Source organism: Prosopis cineraria, unplaced genomic scaffold (genome assembly GCF_029017545.1).
Source record: "Prosopis cineraria cultivar Desert tree isolate PC_DT_omini unplaced genomic scaffold, ASM2901754v1 PC12, whole genome shotgun sequence".
Taxonomy (NCBI): domain Eukaryota; kingdom Viridiplantae; phylum Streptophyta; class Magnoliopsida; order Fabales; family Fabaceae; genus Prosopis; species Prosopis cineraria.
The window spans coordinates 7,052,381-7,077,166 of NW_026555343.1; the positions used below are offsets into that span (position 1 = coordinate 7,052,381).

Below are 24,786 nucleotides of genomic sequence, written 5' to 3' on the forward strand. Positions count from 1 at the left end.
TGAATTTGTAATTTCTTTCTCCAAACTCAATATAACTAATTATTAGGTTTTTAAAAAAAATTAGTTGAAATTTTGAGTTTCTATAAATTTTTATTCCTTTTCAATTATATCATTAAGTGGAATAAATAAAATATTAGATTTATATAAAATATCATCAGTAATTACTCAAATGGAATATAATAAGGTAAGCATATTATTGAAAAACTAAAATCTACCAAATATCCTATATTTTAAATTAAACAAAGCCTTTTAGGCCAAAAAAAAAACAAGCAAAGTTTTTAGAAAAGTTCTTATATTATCACTTCGGAGAGTATATTATATTGTGTACGTGCAAGTTATTTTAATCTTTAAAAATGGATATTTCAAGTAATCTTTAAATTAATATTGTATAATATATCAAAAGTTTGGATGTCACATTTGTTTGATCATTAATGTTTTATTTCTTTTATTTAAATATTACTTGTTTTCATTGTCATACAAACATCTATACACACCTAAATATAATATATTTTAATTAAATTATATTATTTTAATTATAAACAATTTGATTATGATTCAAATACAATCAATCGCTAACCTTTAAACTAGTAATTTGACTTGTTTAATGAATTTTTTTGATTTTTAATAAAAATGCTTATTATTCATGAATAACAAGGTAAGGTAATTATATTATTTTCAATAATAAAATTATTTATTATAATATATTTTTAATTTATCACCTAAAGAAATATATACTATTTAATAATACAGCAGTGCCTCCTTTGTCCCAAATTTTAAAAATTATTAAAAAAATAACAGTTTTCATTTTTCACTTCCAAGGAAAGAATAACAGTTATTTTTTAATTATCTAAAATCTCTTGTAATCCTTGAAAAGGGTAAATGTTAAAACTGAGCAAAAATGAATTGGGCTGTGTCTCGCGTCTCGGCTCGTTTCTCTCTCATCCTCATCATCTAAACACCGGCTCACGCTCGCACTCCCTTATCCGATCTTCTGTCTCTCTATCATCAATTCCCTACACAAGTCTTCTCCTTTATCCCTGTGTCCTTCTTCTTCCTCTTCCCATGACACTCCCTCGATTGCGCTTCATTCACAGGCTGGCTACAGTTTTCTCTTCATAGTAGTGGTCGAGCACAACCGCACGAGGGTCGTAGAATGTCGTGTTTATTGCCACAATTCAAGTGCCAGCCCGACACTTTCTCTATCCACTTCAGAACTCATCCTCATGTTGCTCTTCCCTCCACTCACTCTCATTCGCATTCCCATCTCTGTAAGTTTTTTCTTGTCTTTTCCATTTGACCACACTTTTGATCTTATAGCGATATAGGCTGAACTGGATCTATCTTTGTTTTTGTTATTTTTTAAGGACTTTTAGTTTTGAGTAGTCTGCATTCCCCGTCTTGTTGATATGTGCTGCAAAAAGTTAATTGAAAAGAACCCACTTAGTTGCTTTTTGAATATTTGGGATTTAAATGCATATTGTCTGTCACTAAATCATGAAGTTGGTACATGGGATATGCAACCAGAAAATAATTCGAAAGTTACCATTGGGGATTATGACGATTATGCATTTGTGTTTAGTCTTTTCTCATAATTTGTGTGATGTGTTGGCAGTTGAGTCGTTATGTTACGTTTTTTTAAATTTAATTGTGCTTCTTCAAAGCTAAATTAAAATAATTATGATAAATTGGATAAGCAATTAGCCATATTGCTAAGAAACTTAATCTTGTTTATGTTTTCTTAACAATCATTAATGATATAGTTATGTTTCTGAAGAAAAAATGAAAATGGTGAGAGTTTGAAAGAGGAAAGTGAAGTATGTTTATTCATGTTGTACATGTTTTCTCAAGAATCATCAGTAATTCAATCATTTAATTTTGCTTCTGAAGAAAAAAATGAAAAAGATGAAGAGCTTGAACGAGGCAAGATCTTTGTCTTGTTTCAGAATTCCATCCTCTAATTTTGAATCTACTTGTGCCTGGACACTATTATAACAAAATTGCTATTGTGGGCTTGATTCTAGTTATTTGTAGAGAAAATATGAGGAAAGCACAAAACAGAATTAATTTTGGTTATAGATTAAATCTTGAATAGTTGATATATGGTAATTGGGAAGGGTCATGCATAACTCATCCGACAAAGTTTGATGAAAACTGCGAGTTTCCTCTCTAGCTGTATTTTATGTGCTGAATCGCAACTGATTCTATTTTGTAATGGCTAGACACTTTGCTACTGCTATTGTTCTTTGACTGATTGAATTGATCTGACCAAATTGGTTCAGTTGAGCATTTGTTCACTTCCATTTTTCATATTCAGATAATAATTTCCTTGAAGAAACCTGGTCTTCTATAATTTAAGTGATACTTTCATTTGAACATACTATTGACAAGATTCATGCATTGCTTCAAAACTATTCACAAGCGGTTAGTGTGAAGAGTGATTACAGACATAATTTAATTAGTGGATCAGGAAGGTCCTCTTTGTTTCACTGTTTGTTGCGACAGTTACAGCAATTAGATTTTGACCTGATTCTTGATTGGAATTTGAAATATGCAGCAAAAAATAGAGAAACTCTGTGTTTCCAAGCACAATGTGTTTTATCTGCCACATCTCCTTCTACCTCATTATCAACTGGGTCAGCAGCAGTTCTTAGTTTGGAAAAGTTGGCGTTAACTCCTGTAGATGTTAATTCTGATTTAGTCACTCCAAACCGACCATGGACATATATTGGTACAACTGGTCCACCCACAGAGGTAAAATTACACAATTATATTTTGACATAGTTGTTAAATCAATTCCATGATTGTCTGATCAACACATAATGTTACGTATGCTGAAACTGATATGTTCCTATAATTATGCATTTGAAGTTTTTAATGGACAAACTAGTTCAAGTTATTTGTGGGTTCACACCTATTGATGTTGAAGTGCAGCATGATATACTGTGATTGTATTTGTCTTGTGTACTGTTGCATTAGAACTAGACTCTAATAATGTTGAAAAACATTAAGCACGATTTTTAGTAATTTTTTTTTGGGCCACATGCAATTGAATGTCACTATTTGCTTGATTTCTTGGTAAATAGAATTCCTATTGCTTTCTCAATTGGTCTTCATTTTGGTTTGTGTTAATCAGTGTTGTTATGAAATGTAAACTTTTCTAGATTTCTTCAAATGCAGATGAGTTGATATTTAATTTGTGAGTTGTGACCGAGTTCTTAATTATGGAGTATTTCCAAAATTTTAGTCTTGCAAAATGTTTAATATATATATATATATATATCTAACTTTCCAGTGGCTAATTAGCTTTATGCTACTAATCAGGCAAGCTTTAAAGCTACTCTAGCTACAGAATCTCTTATTACTAATGAAGAGGCCGTAATAGCTGCTGCTGCTTCTGAAGCTGTTGCCCTTGCTAAAGCAGCTTTAAAGGTTGCAAAGGATGCAGCTATGCTAGCCAAAAATAAGTCCCCAGTAGAACCGGAGTATAAACCATCCGTTTCTTCCAAACCTGATAACTTACTTCTTAAATGGGTTCAACGTATGGAAGCAGAAGATGGTCTAGTGGGAGGATCCACGGGCACTGAAGAAGAGACAAAGCAAGGTGGTAGCATAAATAACAATGAAGAGGAATCTGATGATGTGGATCCGACAAATGAGGAACTTGAGCGTTTGGAGGAACAGCTTCTTGGCAACGTAGCTGTAAGATCAAGGCGCCAACCTGAGCGAAAAGCTAGAAGAGCCAGAGCAGCTGAGAGGGCTTCCACAAACATTCTATCTTTCAAGACTAGCTCTTCAAGCCGAAAAAAACGTGCTACTGTGCAAGAAGTAGACTATACTGATCCATTGCGATATATAAGAGCAACAACCAGCACTACTAAACTTCTTAGTCCAACTGAAGAACTTGAGCTATCGGAAGGAATACAGGTGGGATTTGCATATGACGATGATCATGTCTAAGATGTCCTAATCTCTTAATATTTATTAGACAATCTTAATGAAGCTATTTCTTTTTCTTTATTTTTTTTTTTTAATGAATCTTATGCATCTCTATCAATTGTCAATCTAAAATTTTCCAATAACTAGATTTTGCAGTCAGTTGCTTCAAATGATTTAGTTTAGAGGAGTACCTATGTTGTAAGGCTGATTTGATTTCTTTCTGGTTCTTTTACCTTTTCTTTTGCTGATATTTAACATATTTGAAAACTTTTACCTTAAAATTTTCACTTCATAGGAAGATTTTTTTCCCCCCTATTAGAATTGCCTTAGAGAATAAAGTTCTCATAGCTATGTAATGCTCTCTCAATTTTCTTTTTTTTTTTTTTTGGGTTTAATTGTAGTTATAGATGGAGGTTACATATCACTTCCCGTGGTATTATGAATTGAGGATGCTGGGAAGCTCTTCCTTTGGCAATGTGTTCTGTAACTTGAGAGCAGAAAGGGATTAAAAAAAGTTGGCAAATTATTATTAATTTACTAATAGTAGAGCTACTCATATAAACATATAATATCACCATCATAAAATTTTGTAACCGTGAGGAGGTTTCAAGATTTGAAGTCATAAAGAATCACTAGAGAACGAAAAGCATCTTTTTCATTGTGTAGTAAATTTCTCTATTTGTTATATAGCCTAACTTACTTTTCTTTTCTATTTAGGACCTACTGAAGCTAGAAAAACTCCAGGAGGATCTTGCAGAAAGATGTGGCAGTCCACCAACATTCGCTCAATGGGCTGCAGCAGCAGGAGTTGATCAGAAAACCTTGAGAAAGCGCTTGAATTATGGCACCTTTTGCAAGGACAAAATGATTAAAAGTAATATACGGCTTGTCATATCAATTGCTAAAAATTATCAGGGGGCTGGAATGAATCTCCAAGATCTTGTACAGGTTTTTTTCTCCCCAGTATACTCTTATGCAAATAATTATTACCAGATGTAAATCCCATTTTGGTCCTTCAAGAATTTCTCAAGTATCAATTGGCTCCCTATAACTTTTTGCACCACTTTTGGTCTGAAAGATTGTTTTTGTTTCTATTCCATGGAATATCTGGTTCTTGAAATAGCGTATAGTATCATTTTATACAACCATACTTTCGAGCACTATAGCAATGCACAAATTCTTTGAGGTAGTGAATTGAATAGTTGGGTCATCTTAAGTGGAATAAAATAGTAGTAAGATATTTTGTGAATCATGTTAATGGTGACCTTGATGCTTCTAGTGACAAGTATATTAAGCTCCCACTTAATGATTCACAGGAAGGATGTCGAGGCCTTGTGAGAGGTGTTGAGAAGTTTGATGCGTCAAAGGGTTTCAAGTTCTCCACCTATGCTCACTGGTGGATTAAACAAGCTGTTCGGAAATCACTTTCTGATCAGTCAAGGACAATCCGCTTACCGGTGTGTAATCTGTGATTCATAATTACTTTCTTCTTAACCTTGCATCAAAGTATTTCCTATTCTACATATAAAACTGAAAGCCCCAAATGTTCAAATGAATTGATTTTGGTTGTTTTTGGCTTAACAGTTCCACATGGTGGAGGCCTCTTACAGAGTGAAGGAGGCAAGAAAACAATTGTATAGTGAAAATGGAAGACAACCTGATAATGAAGAAATCGCTGAGGCGGCTGGACTCTCCATGAAGAGGCTAAATGCTGTATTTATGACCCCAAAAGCTCCTAGATCACTGGAACAAAAGATTGGGATCAACCAGAATCTTAAACCCTCGGTCTGTCCTAATCTCATGCAAACTTTCCCGTTCAGATGTTACACATTTCTGTCATATGATTGTCATATTGTTGACATGAGTATATCTCTTATCAGGAAGTAATCGCGGATCCAGATGCAGAAACAGCTGAGGAATTGCTCATAAAGGAATTTATGAAGAAGGATCTTGAACTTGTACTGGACAGTTTGAATCCGAGAGAGAAGCAGGTGATAAGATGGAGATTCGGCATGGATGATGGAAGAATGAAGACCTTGCAAGAGATAGGAGAAATGATGGGTGTGAGTAGAGAAAGAATTAGACAAATTGAGGCATGTGCATTTAGGAAACTTAAGAACAAGAGAAGAACCAAGCATTTGCAGCAATATTTGGTTTCATAACCTTATCAGATATATGAATGTTTAGACTTTATTTGATAGCTTTCCCATATGTATGTTTTCCCTCCATTTTTTCTTCCGTCTAAAAGGGAAAAGGAAAAGTATTCGCATTATATTAGAGAATTGATGTACACAGAAAGGTTAATTCTTGATTTAGAGGTTCTTTCATTTTGTTTATGTATGTGAATGCTTTGAATCAATTAAGCTTCAAGACCAAAGCGCATCAAAATCATACTAGGTGTAATGTCTATCTTAATATTATCAGGATAACACTTTAACACACCGTTATGATAATTAGAATTAATTAAAATCTCTAAGACACGTCATCACAATCCAAGGGTTTAAAAGTAAATAGTTTAAAATATTGGGATCTTCAAAAAATTCTTTTTAAAAAGCCATTTGAACTCAAATCATGGTTTAAATTAAGTTATATAAGATAATGGAAGTATAGGAATATAAAATAGCTCTTAAAAGTAATAATAGAGCAATATGAAAAATACTAGAAAATTGGCACCATTTGCCATAGTGCAGGCCTTACTTGCCATGATGGATAGCACAAAAGGACTACGTCACTCCCTGTGCGTTGAACTGCGGCACGACTGTCATGCGCTATAGCGCGAGCTTGTTGTCATGACAACACTTTGGACCAATTTTTAGAGCACTTCATTTCGCCATCCAACATTCGATTTGAGCGATTCAAGTGTTCATACGTAGCTTTTCAAGCCTTCTAGCTATTGATACTAGTCTTATACCCAAAAACTCATCCATTAAAAAGTTAGACATCTGAACCCAAAATGATCCATTTTCAACCCACAACACACTCAAAGGTGTCTAAATCTCACAACCTTGTGCCAATAGCTTTGGAATCACTTGAATCAATTCAAATGGACCACACACAACCTAATAGGCCAATTATAACACAACAATAATAGTTCATACACAATTTAACCATCAAATCCTCCATTCCACAGTGAATTTAAAGAGGGATAATTTAATTCCAAATAGCACACTATGGCCATTCACACACACAAAACATTACAACATCATCACTTGTATTAGTACTTTGGTCATTCACATTCATATCAATTGTGGGTCGAGATACACACATTTCACAATTACTTACACAAGTGACTCAAAATATGCATGAAATCCTAAGTTGGCATTGGTATAAAATTCATAACATATTCATTATAAAACCAATACGTCAAAGGAAAGAGCTATACAAACGTAGCTCTCTATTTTTCGTTAGTCTCTTCCTTCCCTTTACCCTTATCGGAGTCCTCATCTATAAAATATAACTACAAGGTAAGATAAAACATTTCAATAACAGAATAATTCACCATTATTAATTAACATGCACAACTATAAGCAAGTAAAGCTCATATAGGTAAGAAAAAATACTCATTTAACATATTCAACATATCATTTCTACAAACACAAGTCATTTCCACTTTAGCATGATCTTTTTATAATCCGAACCTCCATAAAACTCCGACTGAAATCAAAGGCTCTATTGGATGAAATGCTCATACACAATGGCTCGAGCTCACCTTTAGTGGTAGGATCACCTAACCAAAGGTGTCATATCCCACTTTTGGACTATGGTCTCCCCCTATCACAGACGAATCAAGGTGTTCATTACTCCAATATTGTATCACTGATACTATGAAGTGTCGATCTCCAACACCGTATCCCGCATGGATACTAAAGAAATAATCTCTAACACCGTACCTTACTGGATACTAAGGAGATACATGCCATATAGACTTTTACTACTCCTCCTACGAGTGAATTCCACCCCCTATCATGATCATGCTCACACTTCTCGTACATACCACATGTGTCAAAGCCACAATTAACTCATATAAGAAACCTTCACAGTTTGCATTGTTTTAAAATTTCAAATGCACAAAAACCTTCTTTCACAGTATGCAATGCTTTCAAAACATATGTAGGCAAAATTACATATCTACTCACAAACAATTAAGCATTTAATCAAATAGAGTAAATTATTCTATTACCTCAACCCTTTTGTCACACACGTGCAACAGTACTCGAGCAATGATTAATCTACACGATTAAGTGATAATTGTCAATTATTACTTTAATTATATCCTAAAATTACTAAATTTCAGGTACACATTATATCCAAAGCCTCATTTTATCAATATCAACATTTTCAACACACTCCAATAATCTTATTTAGCATCCAAATACACTAATATCACTAACCATTTACCCACGTTGTCTTAAAACTCCAAATTTTCACATAAGGTCTGTACAAACCCTAACCAAAAATTCTAAATCAATACAAAACCCATAAACTTAGATATAGAAGCTTGATTAACACCCCAAGAAACCCATAAACTTAGATATAGAAGCTTGATTAACACCCCAAGGCCTTAACTAAAGTAGTAGGTTTGGTCTAAATCCAAGAAAACCGGAATCAAAGCCCTACATTGCCCTATATTCATAGAAATTCACATAATATGGAAGGAGAGGGGAAATGAAACTTACCCAATGATGATTTAAACTTCAAATCCTTCCAAATCACTCACAATGTCAAGCCCTAGCAGCCACAAACTTTTCCTCCATTGCTTCTCTCGCTTTCTTTCTTTTTCCTTTCTGAAATTAGATGCATTTCGCGTTTGGTTTATGCTAGAATTTAGCAGTGCACTGCGACATGTTATGCGTGCACCACAACACATAGCACAGCAAGTGCTACATACCATTTTGGCCACCCTCTCGAGTCCAATTGACCTGTACAACATCTTAGCTCATTTCCAAAGCTGCTCAAAGGCTAAATAACTTTATTAGTTCCCAAAAGCACCATTAGTTTAACAATCACATATTTTAACCAATTTACCCTTCTTAAACACTCAAAGTTCCAAGTTAAAAATTTAGGATGTTACAATAGGAACCAAAGAACTTTATGTTTACTACTTCTAAAAGCTTCCCCCTTTATCCCCTACATACAGGTTGTGAGTTTTTGGATAAAGTGATTGACAAGCCAAGTTTTTTTAAAAAAAAAAAACAAATTGTCTGATATCTAGTATTATTGACTGATTCAAACACTACCTAAATCAAGTTCTCAACGGTGGAAGCTTTATTATTGTAGTATTGACTTATGAATAACAAGCATTAATTCATGATGGGATGTAACGACTGATTTTCAAGGAATTAAACAAATAAGGGTTATTTGGCTTCCAAACTTTGGTCAGTTCCAATAAACATTTTATTGCACATTGTTATTTTGTGCTTGATTTTACTTAGAAATTTGAGGGACATGAATATGTTAGTTACTCTATTTTTAAATTTATGTTTCTTCTTTCTACTTTGTAGCTTTAGACCAGTAAAGCATTGAAAGATAAAGCTCAAGCATGCAGTTCATCAAACCCTACCCAAGAACCACTTCTTATATCCTTAGACAATTTTCAGCAAAAGAACGTAGTTGATAACAGTTGTCAATCTGGTCCAACCAATGATCTTAGTCTTGCTTGCAATTCACAACCAAGAAGCCAATGAAGCCAATTCAAATAAGTTTGCAATACATATCCAAAAAGCCAATGCTTCAACATGCAATGCTCAAAAGAAGTGTCAATCTCAGGTGGATTGCATGTGACTAAATCAAAGTGGTCCCTGCAGAGGAGCCATGAGGAGAAAATCTAGTTCTGTGAAGAGGTTCAAGAAAGACTTAGATGACACTCAAAATAAAGTGGCATACAAGATATTATATCGAACTTTTTGGTCATGAGGTTAGGCTTTTAATTGACTAATGCTGCTTTCATATTCTATACCTTTGATTTGATGAAACATCCGTAATTGCATGGTTCAGTATATTTTCTCAAAGTTTAAGCTTTCTTTAGATTTTGTGTCAATTTAAGAAAATGAAGTATTATATTTCCAATTGTTTCACTTGTGAATAGGAAGCATTAATTCATGAAGCAAAGTAAAGACTGATTTTCAGGAAATTAAAGAAATAAGGTTATTAGAGCCTGTTTAGTTTCTGTTTTCAAATTTCGTTTTATGTTTAAAAAAAATTAAAAAACCCATTTGAATAAGTGTTTTGGATTTAATTTTTTTCAAAAATAAAAATGGAAACATTTTAAATTTGTTTTCATTTTATTTTTCTTATTTTTAAAACACACAAAATTTGATTGTTAGAAAATATAATTAACTTGACCTATTTCTTTCATAAATCATCACCATTAGCCACCAATAATCATTACTATTATCTTATTTTTAAATTCTAAAATTATTTTTAAATTAACAAAACTAAATGGATTTTCATTTTATTTTTAAAATAATTCTAAAAACTGTATTACGAAATAATTTTCTTTTTTAAAAAAATGAGAACAGAAATCAATTAGACCCTTAGTCTCCCAAACTTCAGTCACTTTCAATAAGCATTTTATTGCACGTTGTTGAAAGAAGTAATTGATCACTCATACGTTGTAACCATAGTAATCAAAATCATGCAAAGCTTGGTCATGTTTGGGACAAAGACTCAAAGGTTTTGTGCTTTAATGATTGGCTAGCGTTTGCGTGACAGCATTTTAGGGTTATTAACAATCTTACCATTCATCCCAATTATTGTTGATATAAGACAAAAGAAATTCTAAACAAATTAAATAATGCGTTTAACGTTGTAAGTTGACAACGTTTTTAATCAATTCCCTCTCCATATAATCCGTTCTTTTCTTGTGAATATGAATTTAGTCATTCATGTCAAATTTTATAGTAGAATTTTCAACTTTTGTTGAAGGTTAGGTTGAGGTTGTCTATTGATCAAAGGGTCTTGAAACATCCAAATGTATAAATTGTGGGCCTTCTTTTGTATGCACTTTGAAGGACAAGACCAAAAGGATACTATTGATAGGATGCATGTGATTTTAATTTATTCTTTAAAAAATTAATTCAATATTTCATTCAGTCCTTATTTAATCTATCATATTTTTCTAGGAAGAATAAATCTTCTCCAAATAGACATATGACCAAAACAAAAAAACCTACAAAATGAAGAAATTACTTTGATGCATTTTTTTTTCTTGTGAGACTTTATAAAATAATAGAAAGAAAGTTAGTTGTCATTTGTTATTTAATTTTAAATATTTTCTCATTTAAAGTAATATTTTTCACCTTTGAAATAGTCAATAACCTATAAACATTTGCCCTTGACCAATATAAAAAAAAATTGCATGTAATTGTCATTTCCTACACAATTGACAATTTTAGTTAATGGCTTAATTGAAATAGTCATTTTTAGATGGGCGATCACATGAATCCATGGCCCATTCCACCAACCATTGGTTTTGTGAATGTCTCCTTAATTTGACACAAACTTGACCATAAACTGGCACTCGTTCCATAGGATCTTTGACCTTGTTTTCCATTGATTGATTCGTTTTCTCCTTTAATATGATATTGTTTCACCAGGTCAAATAGTGAAATATGGGCACGTGGGCCACACAAAGTAGTGAACAGTATTAAATTTCGATCTAACCCGAAGTTTGATATCTTTCATGAAAAGGATTGAGTTAGAAAACTCTAATCCGGTTTTGTTCAGTGATAACCCAACAATTAACAAGATCAGACTTAGTTTATAGGATTAGAAAACTGGTCCTGTTAGTCCAGTGCTTACTTAGTTATTTTGTTTTTTCTTTTTTCTCTATGAAAAGCAATAATTGATTTCAACCTAATAAACTCAAAAGTAAAAACATTTATAATCATAATAAATCCATAATAATCTCTAACAACAAAAAAAAAAATATTTCATTTACAGTCTAAATAATTTAAATTTATAACTTTAACAAAAATAACACTCAACAAATTTCAATAACATTACGTTACAATAACAATTTAGAAACAAACTTAATAAATTTTTATGCAATCATCTCCTAAGCATTAATTATACTTGAAGTATTTACCAAAAATAAATTAATTATAATTATATTAAATAAATTAATAGAGCTTGATTGGATCAAATGATCTAAATTAGGGCTGTACAAAAGACAGGACGGCACTGGACTTCACCCTAACCCGAAGTCCGGTCTCTGTTATGAAAAAGACTGAGTTAGGCAACCCGTAGTCCAGTCTTGTCCAGTGATAACCCGAAAATTAACAGGACCGGACTTGGTCCATAGGACTGGGAGACTGGTCATGTCAGTCCAGTACTCACTTAGCTTTTTTTCCCTCTTTTTATTCTATGAGAAGCAATAATCCATTCTAACATAATAAACTCAATTAAGATAGTAAAAACACTTATAATAATAATAAATCCATAATAATTTTTAACAATAAGAAAAAAAATATTTTTGTTATAGTCTAAATTATTTAAATTTATAAACTTTAACAAAAACAGTACTCAACAAAATTCAACAACACTATATTACAATAACAATTTAGAAACAAACTTAATAAATCTTTATGCAATCATCTCCTTAGCATCAATTACACTTTAAACATTTGTCAAAAATAAATTAATTATAATTATAATAAAAAAATTAATAGGACTGGACTGGACCAAGTGGTCCGGATGCCTGGTCTCTTGTCCAGTCCAACCCGAAAAAATAGTCTGGTCTTTTTAGTCCTTTTGATCCTGAAGGACCAGTGACTATACAGACCGAACAAGACTGAGACCATCTCGGGTTGAACTGGACCAGACAGAACTGGAAGACTTTTGCACAGCCCTAATCTAAATGTTCAATCTCTTATTCAATTTAATTCAAAAAAATAGTTTGACCTTTTAAGCTTTTTTGGTCTTAAAGGACCAATATTTATACATATCAAACATGACAGCATCATCTCAAATTAAATTAGATTGACCCGGATTAGAGGAGTTTTATATAGCCCTAGGCATGCCACATGTTTCTGAATATGATTTTGGCTCCAAAAAAAAATCACTATGAGACAAAATAGACGTACAAATTATTAAAAAAAAGCATAAAGTATAAAATTTTATGCAATGATTACTAATTAATTATCTATCGAAATTTGTAAACTTTATTATTAATGTCAGTCTAATTTTTTAATAATAATTTCATTAATGCATACTTCTATTAGTTAATATACATTTATTTATATAAATTCTAATTTTTAATCGTGTAAATAAAAATATTATATTTCTATATATCTTTTATATACTATATTATACTTCTATTAAATTAAAACATATGAAAATATAACAAATGCATTATCTTTAAAGAAAATGAATTTATCCTGTTATTTTTACGGAATCGTATATTAACATATTTTCATTTAAAAAAATTGAAAAGAATATGAACATCTTAGTATAATCTTGCTGCTAGATACTTATAACTTAATCAGATGATACTCAAGCATAAGAAGGTATCTGGAATAAAGATATCCTAGTAAATTTTTAACTATTTATAAATGAATTGTTTCCCCCATTAAAGGAGAGTCAGAGATTAGCGAACCGTACACGCGAAAGGCATGTTTTGGAATGAATGAAACACTGTCGTTTCCTTGTTTGGCTTGCGTTTTATGACCTGTGCTGTGTTTTCACTTTCCACTCATCCCTAAAGTAACGCCGTTGAAACCAAAGGAAACCATTCATTCATTATTAAACCACTAGTAATAGTCAAGATAGTTCAGTTTCAATGAACCCCACTCGCAAATTACTGTGCTTTTTTCTTTTTCCTTAGGCTAATTCTCCTTCGAGTTTCGCTTTTTCATGCTCCACAATGAAGGGAGGAAGAATCAATTTGGAGGCACCGAACGATTCTGCAACTTTTTCTGCTGCTGCTGATGTTCTTGCTGTTGCTCCTAACAATGGAGGTGATGACCCGTTAACTCCTTCTGTTGTAAACGATCAGACTCAGTTTCACATTTTGGAAGGAGACGAAGCTCAAGGGCAAGTTTCAGAAGAAGCTGAGGCTGATGAGGAAGACGAAGAAGTTGGGGATCAAGTGTCCCAAGAGGTTGTTCGTCCTAAGCTTGATGAGGGATACTTTGAAATCGAAGCAATACGTCGTAGGAGGGTTCGTAAGGTACATATTTGAAGCCAATTCTAGTTTTTCCTTTTTTTTTTCAGAGCCTATTGAAAATTTCCCTCCTGATTTTATTCGGTTCCTTTTTCTTTTATTTTAGGGTCAGCTTGAGTACCTTATAAAATGGTGGGTGTTTCTCTTACTCCTTTGTCTTTTTGTTCTTATTACATTATAAAAAATGGAGGGAGGAAGTGAAACTTGGTTAATGTGTTTGATATTTCTTTTAACTCTAAAGGCGCGATTGGCCCGAGACAGCGAACACTTGGGAGCCCCCAGAAAATTTACAGTCAGTTCCCGATGTTGTTGAAGCTTTTGAAGTGAGGTATGCCCTTTCTCTCTCTACCAGCTCGTCTTTTGTGTGTGTGTGTGTGTGTGTAGACACATTTATGTTGTATTCTCTTAGCTAGAGATAAAGAGATCGTATGTTAACATATGAACAATATGAAAAGCATACTCTCTCAATTTTCAAATTTTTACTTACAAAGGTAGCAAGGTGCTTGTGTGGATTAGCAAGAGTTTAAGGGGAAAGATATGTCTGATTTCACTTAGAGACATTGATGACTCTTGTTGGTTCCTCTATTTGTGAATGTATGTTTCTTCTTTGTACTTTGCAGTTTGAGATCAGGAAAGCATCGAAAGAGGAAGCGCAAGCATGCAGTTCATCACACTCTACCCAAGAAAAGGCAGCATCGTTCAACCACTTCTTATAGCCTTAGACAGTTTTCAGCAAAGAGTGTAGCTGACAACCATTGTCAATCTGCTCCCACCAATGATCCTAGTCTAACTGATCTTCCTGCTCATCCTCAACCTGTGATTTTTGCTGATGAAGTTGAAGAAAATGGCAATGGTGGCAGTTTTGGAAACGCTGGACCAGCTGATGAAAATTGGGGCCTAAATGTTTCAAAACTTAGGGTTGAAAGGGAAAGTGATTATGATCCTAAGCTTACCGAGCTTAAAGCTACATCATCATTCATGACAGCCAATGGGATCAATTCAAATAAGCTTGCAATACATATCCAGGAAGCCAATGCTTCAATAGGCAATGCTCAAATGAATGGTCAATCTAAGGTGGATTGCATGGGATTGAATCAAGGTGGCCGTTGCAGAGGAGCCAAGAGGAGAAAATCTGGTTCTGTGAAGAGGTTCAAGAAAGACTCAGATGATACTCAAAATCAAGCAATCATAGTTGAACAAGCATGGTCAGAAATTACTGGTTTTGGGGGAAATAATAGTCACAAGATGGGTGATGCTAAAACATCCTGTAATATTGTCAAGATTATAAAGCCGCTAAGCTATTCAGCTTCTGTATCCAGCGAAATACCAGATATTATAGTGAACTTTTTGGCCATGAGGTTAGGCATCCAACTTTATAATCCTGCTTTCATATTCTATACCTTTGACTTGATGAAACATCTTACATTACTCAGTGTATTTTCTGAATTTAAGCTTTCTTCAGTTTTTGTGTGTCTATTTAAGGAAAGGAAGTATATTAATTTCCAAATGATGCATGTTTAGCTCTTGAATAGCAAGCATTAATTCATGATGCAAAATTAAGACTGATTTTCAGGACACTAAACAAATGGTGTTATTAGTTTGCCAAACCTCGGTCACTTCCAATAAGCATTTTGTTTCATATTATTGAAGGAAGGAAGGAAGGAAGGAATTTATTACTCGAAAGATATAACCATAGCAATCAAAATCATGTAAGGCTTGGTTGTTTTTTGGTTATAGGTTTTGTGCTTTTATGATTGGCTAGTGTTTATGTGACAGTTTATTGGTTTATTGGTTTATTGCTTGGTATCCTTAATTTAATAACCTATTTGAGCTAAGAGCGTAAGCTTGCTTCTTCTGGAAGCTGACATGATTTAACCCCATTAGATCATTTTGCTGACTAACCTTGTGAGAGATGACTTATGATTGGCATTGTTTAATTACGTGTCTTAACGAATGCATGTTGGTTTACTCATTTAATTTACAGAACTTGTCAATCATGTATGTTTCTTGTTGATGCATATAATTTTTTTTTTTTTTGCTTACTAGTGCAATTATTTATATTTGCTATCTTTCACGATGAGATGAGATTTCAAAATTGTAATGCTACAGTTGTAGTGACTTTTTCTTGCTCATAGATAATTAGGGGCGATAAAGTGAAAGAGATTTTCCAATAAGGACATAGCATGGTTCTTCACATAATGAAAGCTAATATGGTTTAGCTTTACAGGTCTGATGGAACAGAAGTTGAGGTGGATAACAAATATCTCAAGGCAGACAATCCACTTCTGGTGCGTGTTGGTGGATTAGCACTTTACTTCGAAATATGCCTTCTTCTTGTGATCTAACGGGTGTTTTTTTTTCCCCTCAGCTGATCAACTTCTATGAACAACGTCTCCGGTTCAATCCGGCCTTTTGATCAGACAGGTTTAATGAAGGATTTGTCTTTTGAAGTCAAATCTTCGTGTGTGTTAAGTTAGTAGTCTAGAATGTTGACTTTTGTAGTTAGATCATAGTGTGTTCATTGTTAGTGGTAATGTATAACATTTGTAGATCTAACATGATAGTGCTGTACAAGTGACCAAAACTTGTGTTCTATGTGATTGGCATTTTCTGGAGTTCGGTTCGCTGCTGTTTTGTTCTCTTTTGATTCTTCTGGAATTTGTCTCAATGAATGGGCATGCTTATGAGCAAGATGATTTTATTCACGTTAATTTCTAATTATAATCTTGAATTTTGTAGGAAGATTCCAACTTTGACATTTGGAATTTGATGTGTGTCTGAGTAGTAAGTACTCCACCCGTTTCACAACAATTGCTATATATATATATTTTTTTGAATGGTCGACCGTGCTAACGGACTTATTGAGTCATGTCAGTGTACAAAAGGTCCTTATAATTGGTCCCTACAACTTAGGGGCACAGTGTTAAAAATAAGTACATTGAAATTATCAATAGAGGCTTAATGTGACAACCAATCAGTGCAAGTATTTGCTTTTTTAAACAGGTGGTCAAAAGTGACAGTTCAATCTCACATAATGAGATCTTTGATATCGTTGATAGTGGTAGAGAGAGGGTGATTAGTAAAGAATTTATTGTAGATTAGCGATAGAGCTTCAGTAGAGTTAGCAACAATTGCTATTTTGAAGTCATGCACAAAGGTTAAGAAAGTTAATACATTATCTAAATTAAAAAAAATTCAATGGTTTTTTTTTTTAAAGGTAAAATTATGTATAGATCTTGAGAGACAAACTTATTTATAAATAAGTTTTGTGAAATTTAAAAATTACAATTAGGTCTTTTGGGACTTGAATGTGATTTGAAATTAGGGTATAGGGACAATAATGCCTTTATAAAAAATATATTACATCAATTAAGTAATTTACAATTACTTTATTAATAATTTATAATTAGTATTTTAATTTTTTACAGCTGTAATTTTAACTTTTTATATCAAATGTTCAAACATTTTAATTATTGAATATAAGAAGTTATAGTTGTAAAAAGTTAAAATTATAATTGTAAATTAATAATGAAGTATTTTTAAACAATTAGTATTAACTTTGTTAGTAATGCATAATCGATTTAATTATTAAAATATGTGAAATTATTGTTGTAAAAAATTAAAGTGATAGTTATAAATTACTGATTAAGTAGTTATATATTATTTAATTGATATAATATATTTTGAATAAGGGCATTATTGTCTTTTGACCTTAATTTTAAATTACACTCAGGTCTTAAGGGACCTGATTATAATTTCTAAATTTCACAAGACTTATTTGTTAATAAGTTTATTTTATGGAACCTATATATAATTTTTCTTTTTCTAAAGTATCATTGTTTATTATAAAGCTTTAAAATAAATTAATATGTAGCCCATGGGATGCACAGGATATGAAAATTTTAATAATAATTTAAATAAATAATGATATTTACTTAAATTTTAAAATCAATTGTTATTAAATTAAAATGATTATTCATAAAAAAATAATTAACCCATAAATTAAATGTAAAGATACCACAAAACATGAAATTTAAAAATTCACAATACATCATAATAAAAGTCACAAAGAAAAGTTTAATGTATCATTCAATAATTAGTGTGACTAATCTCTTATCTCAACTAACTCAATTTCTAGTGTTGTTATCAGCAACAAAAATAAAAATCTATGTGATCTAAAAGCAATACTTCCCCAATTGACAAATTCATATATTCAAAATATATAATGAAATTATAAAATTTATAAGGATTTTGTTTTTTAACATGTTAAGAATTTACTTCTCATTCTATCCGTCCTCTCATGCTTTATCTTCTTTTCAACATTATGAACTTTTTATTTGAGCCACTATCTAAGAAGAGTTAAAATCAATATCAAGGCAAAAATGACTTTTATCAAATAAATTGGCTTCGCTTTTGATAGAAAAAATTTCATGAGATGAAACATTTTCTCTCAAAGCATCTTGAATTGATCAGTTGGCATCAGCCGTAATGAGAGCAACAAACTTGGTAAGTTGTTGAAGAACATGCTGCTTGAGTATCAAGGAATTCGCCTGTCAGTCGGGTATTCCAATTTTTTTTACAGAGTTTGTCTTTCTACAATTCTTGCCCAACAATTCCTTCTGCAATAGCCTTATTGTAGCATATAAAAGCCTTAAAGCATACTGTAGAAACAAATTGAACAGCAATATCAAAACTACTCTTACAATGAGTATATATTGGGGGGATACTTAAGAAATAAGAAATGTAATGTATATGGCACAGAATGAATATTTCATTGAGGAAGCGAACCTTATTTACATCATGATCTATCAAAATGGTATTTGGGTCTTTATATGCATAAGTCATGTCACTAAGAATGGACATCATAAGAAGAACGTAAATGCCATCTCCAAAACTTCCCAACATCCCAAACAAGATCAACAACTTGTCCACCTTATCTGCATATTGAAATATTTTTCTTGTCCATTATTCTCTCAACCTCTTCACCACTAAATCAAGTTGCTAATATGGGTGTAAAAAAAACTTACTAAGCAATATTTGACTTGTTCAATCATAAAGAGCAGAGGATGAAAATCAAGTTACTGACCATATGACCAAAGAGGAGCTGTTTGTGCTTCGTAGCTTTCATCTTGTCAATCATATTCCTTTAGAGCTTGCAATTACGCTAAGTAGGGAGAGCAAGCATGAGAATGATGATACAAAGTAATTAGCCTTTAACTTTTGTGTCTTCTATTAAAAAGTGAGTTAGCTTTCAAAAAAAAAAAATGAAGGCATGAGTGGTGTAATGATAGTTATAGTAGAATTAAAAGTAAGGATAGCTTGAAATCGGTATTTGATCATTAGGTGTGAAAGTTATGAAAATTGAAATTTCTTCTAATTATTTAAATTAAATTTTAAAATTGGGAAAGAGAAATTGGCAAAATACGATAGTATGGAGAAATTTTCGAGTACGAGGAGTTATAATGTTTGAATTATTATTATTTTTAAATAATTTTCATGGTGAAGACTTTTTTATATTTAAAAATATTAAATTTAAATAATATTTGGGAAGTTATGATTAAAGTGAATGGATTGTGGAATCTAAGAATCAGGAGAAATTTTAAGTGTGGGAATATATAATGTTTGAATTTTTTTATTCTTTTAATGATTTTTCATGGTGGAGACTTTTTTATATTTAAAAATATTAATATTAAATTTAAATAGCACTTGGAAAGTTATGATGGTGGATAGATTGTGGAATCTAAAAATGAGGAGAAATATAAGGAAATTTAAAATTAATATATATAAATTACAATATTTATATAACAACTAAAATCTCATGTGGCTCTCCAAAATCACAGCATTTTGTAAAATAGACACATGTCAAGCTTATAAGGCTGCTTGTCGTTCTACTTTTATTTTTTAAATCAAAATTTTTTAATTTTTAATTATAAAATTGAATTTGGTTAATAATCTTTGATTAGACTGTTATTGTTTTAATTATCATAATTTTAAATTAAGTTGGGATAGTGGAGAGATATGTGAGAGGGTGGTTTTTTTAATTATAAAATTGGATTCGAAAATTGATTTTTGGTTAGATTATTATTGTTTTAATTATTATAATCTTGAAATTAAGTTGGGATAGTTATGTGAGAGAGGGGTAATTTTATTTTTTTTAAAATAAACAATAAATCATGAAATCATAAGTGACATGTACCTGATATCATTTGGATAGATATATGGAAGAGAAGTAGTGTAGTTATTTTTAATAAAACAAAAAGAAAAAAACAAAAAAATTTAAAGGACACATGGCATCTTCAAACACAAGCTTGTGGTTCTACTTATTTATATATATATATATATATAGATTTTGGACTGCTGATGGGTAAAATTGTCAAAAAGAATAGTTATTGTTTTCTTGAAAACTTAGTGACATTTGTTTTGAAACAAAGTCTGCTAAGGATGTGGGGCAGTTTGGCTATATGTTACACGATGTTATTGCGTTTCATTAACAATCAAATTTTTAAATATATTATTAATTAAAAGGCTTTATTCAATATTTTTAGACTGTTCTCTTTATGCCTCCTATAATCTTTTTTATACATGTTTTTTTGGCCAATTTTTTTTTTGACTTTAAAACTAAAGTAGAAACTTAATTTTATGTGAGTCTAAAAAAAAATTCTGAAATTTTAATTCAGTTTAGGGGAGAAAAGTTGAAAGAATTTCAATGATGAAAAGACCAAAATACCCTTCACTTGTTATATAAAATCACTAGTTGCTAATTTTTTTTACTACACTTGTTAAGTTACCAATATCACTTATAAATTATATCTATTTGTTAGATAATCAGTAACATTAGTTGTTAATTTGCTAAATTTACTTATTAATTTATAACATTAATTGTAAATTACAATACGTGTCAGTAATTTATAATTGATGTTAGTAAATTACAAAACTTGTTAGTAATTTACAACTAATATTAGTAAATTAACGTGTAAAGTTAGCAATATAACAATTGAAGTTATTATATATAATTAAAAAAATGATGTTAAGTCTTATATAATTGTTAATATGTTAACTTATATAATTTACAATTTATATTCATAAAGTAACAAATGGAGTCAAAAAATTAATAACTAGTAATTTTGTATAATAAGTGAAAGATATTTTAATTTTTTTACAGTCAAAATTCTTTTGACTTTTCTCCTTTTAACTGAACTAAAATTTTTTTAAAACAATTTGGGCCCACATAAAATTAAGTCTTGGGGTCTTTAACTGCAATTCTCCCATATACGTTCAAACCATTTAAACAATTGTTTATTATTTTCTTTTCAGTATACGTCAGACCCATTCTTTCTAGTATATATGATCGTTATGAATGATAAGCATGCTCTTGAAAGAGAACGAATAACCAAAAGCTAGTATGCAAATATATAAACTCTCTATAGACCATCTAATAATCAGAAGAAAAACTAAAAAATGTTTCCATATTTAAAATTAAAACATTGTTTTCATTTCTCTGCGTGGAGAAAAAACTAAGAAGACATGCATTATTCTGCAGATAAATCTATTTAGCTTCATATGTAATTTAATCTTTCAATGTTCTCTTTTCAGATATCTAGCAGATAGTGATGTGAAATACTACCTTTATAGTTAGATCTTCAAGTGAATATTGTTACTAATAGTGTTTGCATTTGCGAATCTAACATCATTACTGTGCAGCTATTATTGGAAAGTTGTTCATTTCTGGTACTTTCTTTTCTTTCGGCTCTTTTTGGGTTTGGGAATCTTTTGTGAGGTAAGCCCAAATCAAGCAGAATCTTGTAATTTGAATTTTATAAAGTTTCCAATTGGATTAGGCCCAATCCCTGAAACTGAAGTTCAATAATAATTTAAAAAAAAGCTAAATATTAGCTAAATTAATATTCCAGTCAATTTGGCCTAAAGTATATAGAAGAAATAAATTAATTGTACATGACTTTGTTTTTTAATAGTGTACATGACTTTTTTAATTATGCTTCCTTTGAAATTTTATTACATATATTAGTATATTGATATTACTCACAGGACTTTGGTCTTGTGAAAATGACAATTTCTTTGCAATGTAACAAATTAAATTTTGAATCTCCATTACTACTAAAAAAAATGTTTATTTTTAATACTCGACTATATGTCGAACAAAATCTCTTACAATAAATGAATAAGAGAATGCATGTCTATCTACAAAATCAAAGCTTTTAATGGTTGGCATTCAAAGTCTGACTTGATCAAACTTTTTGGTGGGCTTAGTGTGTCTTAAGGTTTATAGAAATGGAAGAATGATATGAAGAAGAGAGTAGAGGAGAGGTTGGTCATCTCCTATCTCACATGCATCACCAAACAAAAGAGTTCAAGTATTGGTCGTCTTCTTTAATTGTCTCTTTCCCTTATTCTAGTGGAAAGTAAAGTGGTTGGACCAGAATATTCACCAAGTAGCTTTTACTTTCTTCCCATAAATTTAGTTTCAATCGCTGACAAATAACATGCATGCATATATTTTCTTCTAAAAAAAAGCATTTAATATGTTTTTTTCTTAATAAAAATAAGTTAAGATTTTTAATTAATAAGAGTAAGTTGCATAGCAAGTGATGGGTATAATTAAAAAAAATTACTCTCAAGTTCCATACAAACAATCAAAATATAAAAACAAAAAATTCCATGAAATTGCAAAATTATTCTGTAGTTTTATTCTTAACTCAAGTTGTTAATTAACATGGGATAGTTATTAATTATTACTGCTAAGTTGTCAACTAAATAACTTCACTAACAACTATCTAACAGCAATTAACAACTTCAATAGAATAAATTAACAACCCCAGTAAAGGACATGTGACTTCAAAGTAATTTTGTGATTTTTTGAGACTTTTCTTCATTTATATTGCTTGTTTGGAACATGAGAGTAAATTTTTTCATAAACAATTCACTTTTTTTATTTGATTAAAAAAACATTAAATATAAGTTTAAGTAGCTTTTTTTAGAAAAAAATACTTTTTTATTCCACCATTTGGTATCTTGTGAAACTTGAGAGTATTACCACTATGCACAGACTAATCTAAACATTAGTTATGTGAAACTGTTTTTATCAATGTCAGTTTTAAAGTTACATGTACCCAAGATTTCAACATTTTTATTTGGGTTAATAAGCAAGTAGGACCCTAAACTATTGCTTGAAAATCACCCTGAACCCTGAACTTTTAAAATTTATAAAATAAACTCTAAACTTTTAAATTCATAACACAATAAATCTTGACCGCTAATTTTTTAACACCGTTATTGTCCATGCAAATACTATTTAGAATTTATTTTCCTAAAATTTAATCATGAATGTTACACAATACCTGTGTGGACAACAACGGTGTTACAAAAGTTAAGAGTAAAGGTTTATTTTACATATTTTAATGGTTCAGGGTTCAGGGTGATTTTTGAGCAAGAGTTTAAAATTTTATTTGCCCATTAACCCTTTTTATTTAATGCAACTTTATATTTCAGAACTTGAATTCAAAATTCCATGATAAACTTATTTGACTCCTTCAACCAGTGCCTCTCAATTAAATATTTTTTTATATTGAAAAACCATAGATTTTTTAAATTATTTTAAAGGACTTAAGAAGTAGGAACTAAAAATTTCAGTATCTTCAAACTCTGACAAACCATATTCTTCTCCAATCAACTAACTCAAGCTAAACTATCTCATTCCTATATTAATACCCAACAATGTGAACAGTCACGAAAGTTACAGAGAAGAGATGGAGAGAGGGCCATCACCACTAGTACCTTCTCTAATGGTGGTGGGATTAGTGTTGATAATCTACTGGTCAACTCTAATGGACTTGCTTGATTCCATTTCGACTCTCTTTTCATATTTCATTATTGTGCTTCTGGTGATTCTTCTGTTTCTGCTTATTCACTCTCTCTCTGTATATTTCTCCATTGGCAAGTCTTCTTTTTCTTCTCCTTCTTGTTTCAGGAATCATTATGCACGTTGCAGTGTCTCTAGCCATGATCATGAAGGAGGAGGCTATGGATTTGGCTTCGGTTCTTTGCTCTTCTTTCTTCTCTTCCTTCTTTTGTATAATATCCTTTGAATGTCTCTCTCTCTTCTGCATGTTACAACTCTGAAGTGGATTTGAATCCAGTTCAAATCTTGTAAATTGTTTTCAAAATAAGAGATAGAGAAGAAAAATTAGAGTGAATAAAAATAGAGAAAGTATATTCCAAATACATTGAGGTCCTTTAACCATATAAATTTATAACATCCTGTTTTTTAATACGATTATTTGATATTCAGTATAACTAATTTAGATTTTAATATTATAATTAGAGAACTATATATTAGCTAGGAATTAGTTTCTCACTAATTTTTTCCTATGCATGATTAACTTTGATTTAATGGATTTTTCATTAAAATTACCGACTAATTTAGATTTGAACATTGCTACTGAAAACCTACAACTTAGCAAGGAATCCAAATCCAACAAATGGTTGCTTCTCCCAAATAAACATTTGGATATGTAAATTGAAAACCAAACATGAACTAATTTCTTCCTAATTTTTTTCTTATCCATAACTAATTTTGATTTAACAGATTTTTCATTGAAATTACTAACTAATTTGGATTTGAACATTGACACTAGAAAACTACATTTTAGCCAGGGACTTAATTTCACTAT

The 24,786-nt window shown here is 31.2% G+C and overlaps 2 protein-coding genes across 2 annotated transcripts; both read left to right on the top strand.

The window, feature by feature from the left end:
* The first annotated feature begins 924 nt into the window (after window positions 1-924).
* On the top strand, window positions 925-6,272 carry LOC129287763 (RNA polymerase sigma factor sigB). Its single transcript, XM_054923994.1, has 7 exons — window positions 925-1,268; window positions 2,555-2,751; window positions 3,322-3,924; window positions 4,654-4,884; window positions 5,253-5,393; window positions 5,521-5,721; window positions 5,817-6,272. The coding sequence occupies exons 1-7, from the start codon at window positions 1,154-1,156 to the stop codon at window positions 6,096-6,098; spliced, it is 1,770 nt and encodes a 589-aa protein (XP_054779969.1). The 5' UTR covers window positions 925-1,153; the 3' UTR covers window positions 6,099-6,272.
* Window positions 6,273-13,639: 7,367 nt separating this feature from the next.
* LOC129288500 (chromo domain-containing protein LHP1) lies at window positions 13,640-16,713 on the top strand. Its single transcript, XM_054925115.1, has 6 exons — window positions 13,640-14,104; window positions 14,205-14,230; window positions 14,340-14,426; window positions 14,719-15,456; window positions 16,326-16,386; window positions 16,467-16,713. The coding sequence occupies exons 1-6, from the start codon at window positions 13,799-13,801 to the stop codon at window positions 16,512-16,514; spliced, it is 1,266 nt and encodes a 421-aa protein (XP_054781090.1). The 5' UTR covers window positions 13,640-13,798; the 3' UTR covers window positions 16,515-16,713.
* The last annotated feature ends 8,073 nt before the right edge of the window (window positions 16,714-24,786 follow it).

Bases quoted from the DNA above. Each gene is read 5' to 3' on its own strand.
- LOC129287763 (XM_054923994.1), top strand. From the start codon at position 1,154: ATGTCGTGTTTATTGCCACAATTCAAGTGCCAGCCCGACACTTTCTCT. The intron at 1,269-2,554 runs GTAAGTTTTTTC...TGAAATATGCAG, and splicing joins TCATTCGCATTCCCATCTCT to CAAAAAATAGAGAAACTCTG. The intron at 4,885-5,252 runs GTTTTTTTCTCC...AATGATTCACAG, and splicing joins ATCTCCAAGATCTTGTACAG to GAAGGATGTCGAGGCCTTGT.
- LOC129288500 (XM_054925115.1), top strand. From the start codon at position 13,799: ATGAAGGGAGGAAGAATCAATTTGGAGGCACCGAACGATTCTGCAACT. The intron at 14,427-14,718 runs GTATGCCCTTTC...TGTACTTTGCAG, and splicing joins GTTGAAGCTTTTGAAGTGAG to TTTGAGATCAGGAAAGCATC. The intron at 15,457-16,325 runs GTTAGGCATCCA...TTAGCTTTACAG, and splicing joins GTGAACTTTTTGGCCATGAG to GTCTGATGGAACAGAAGTTG.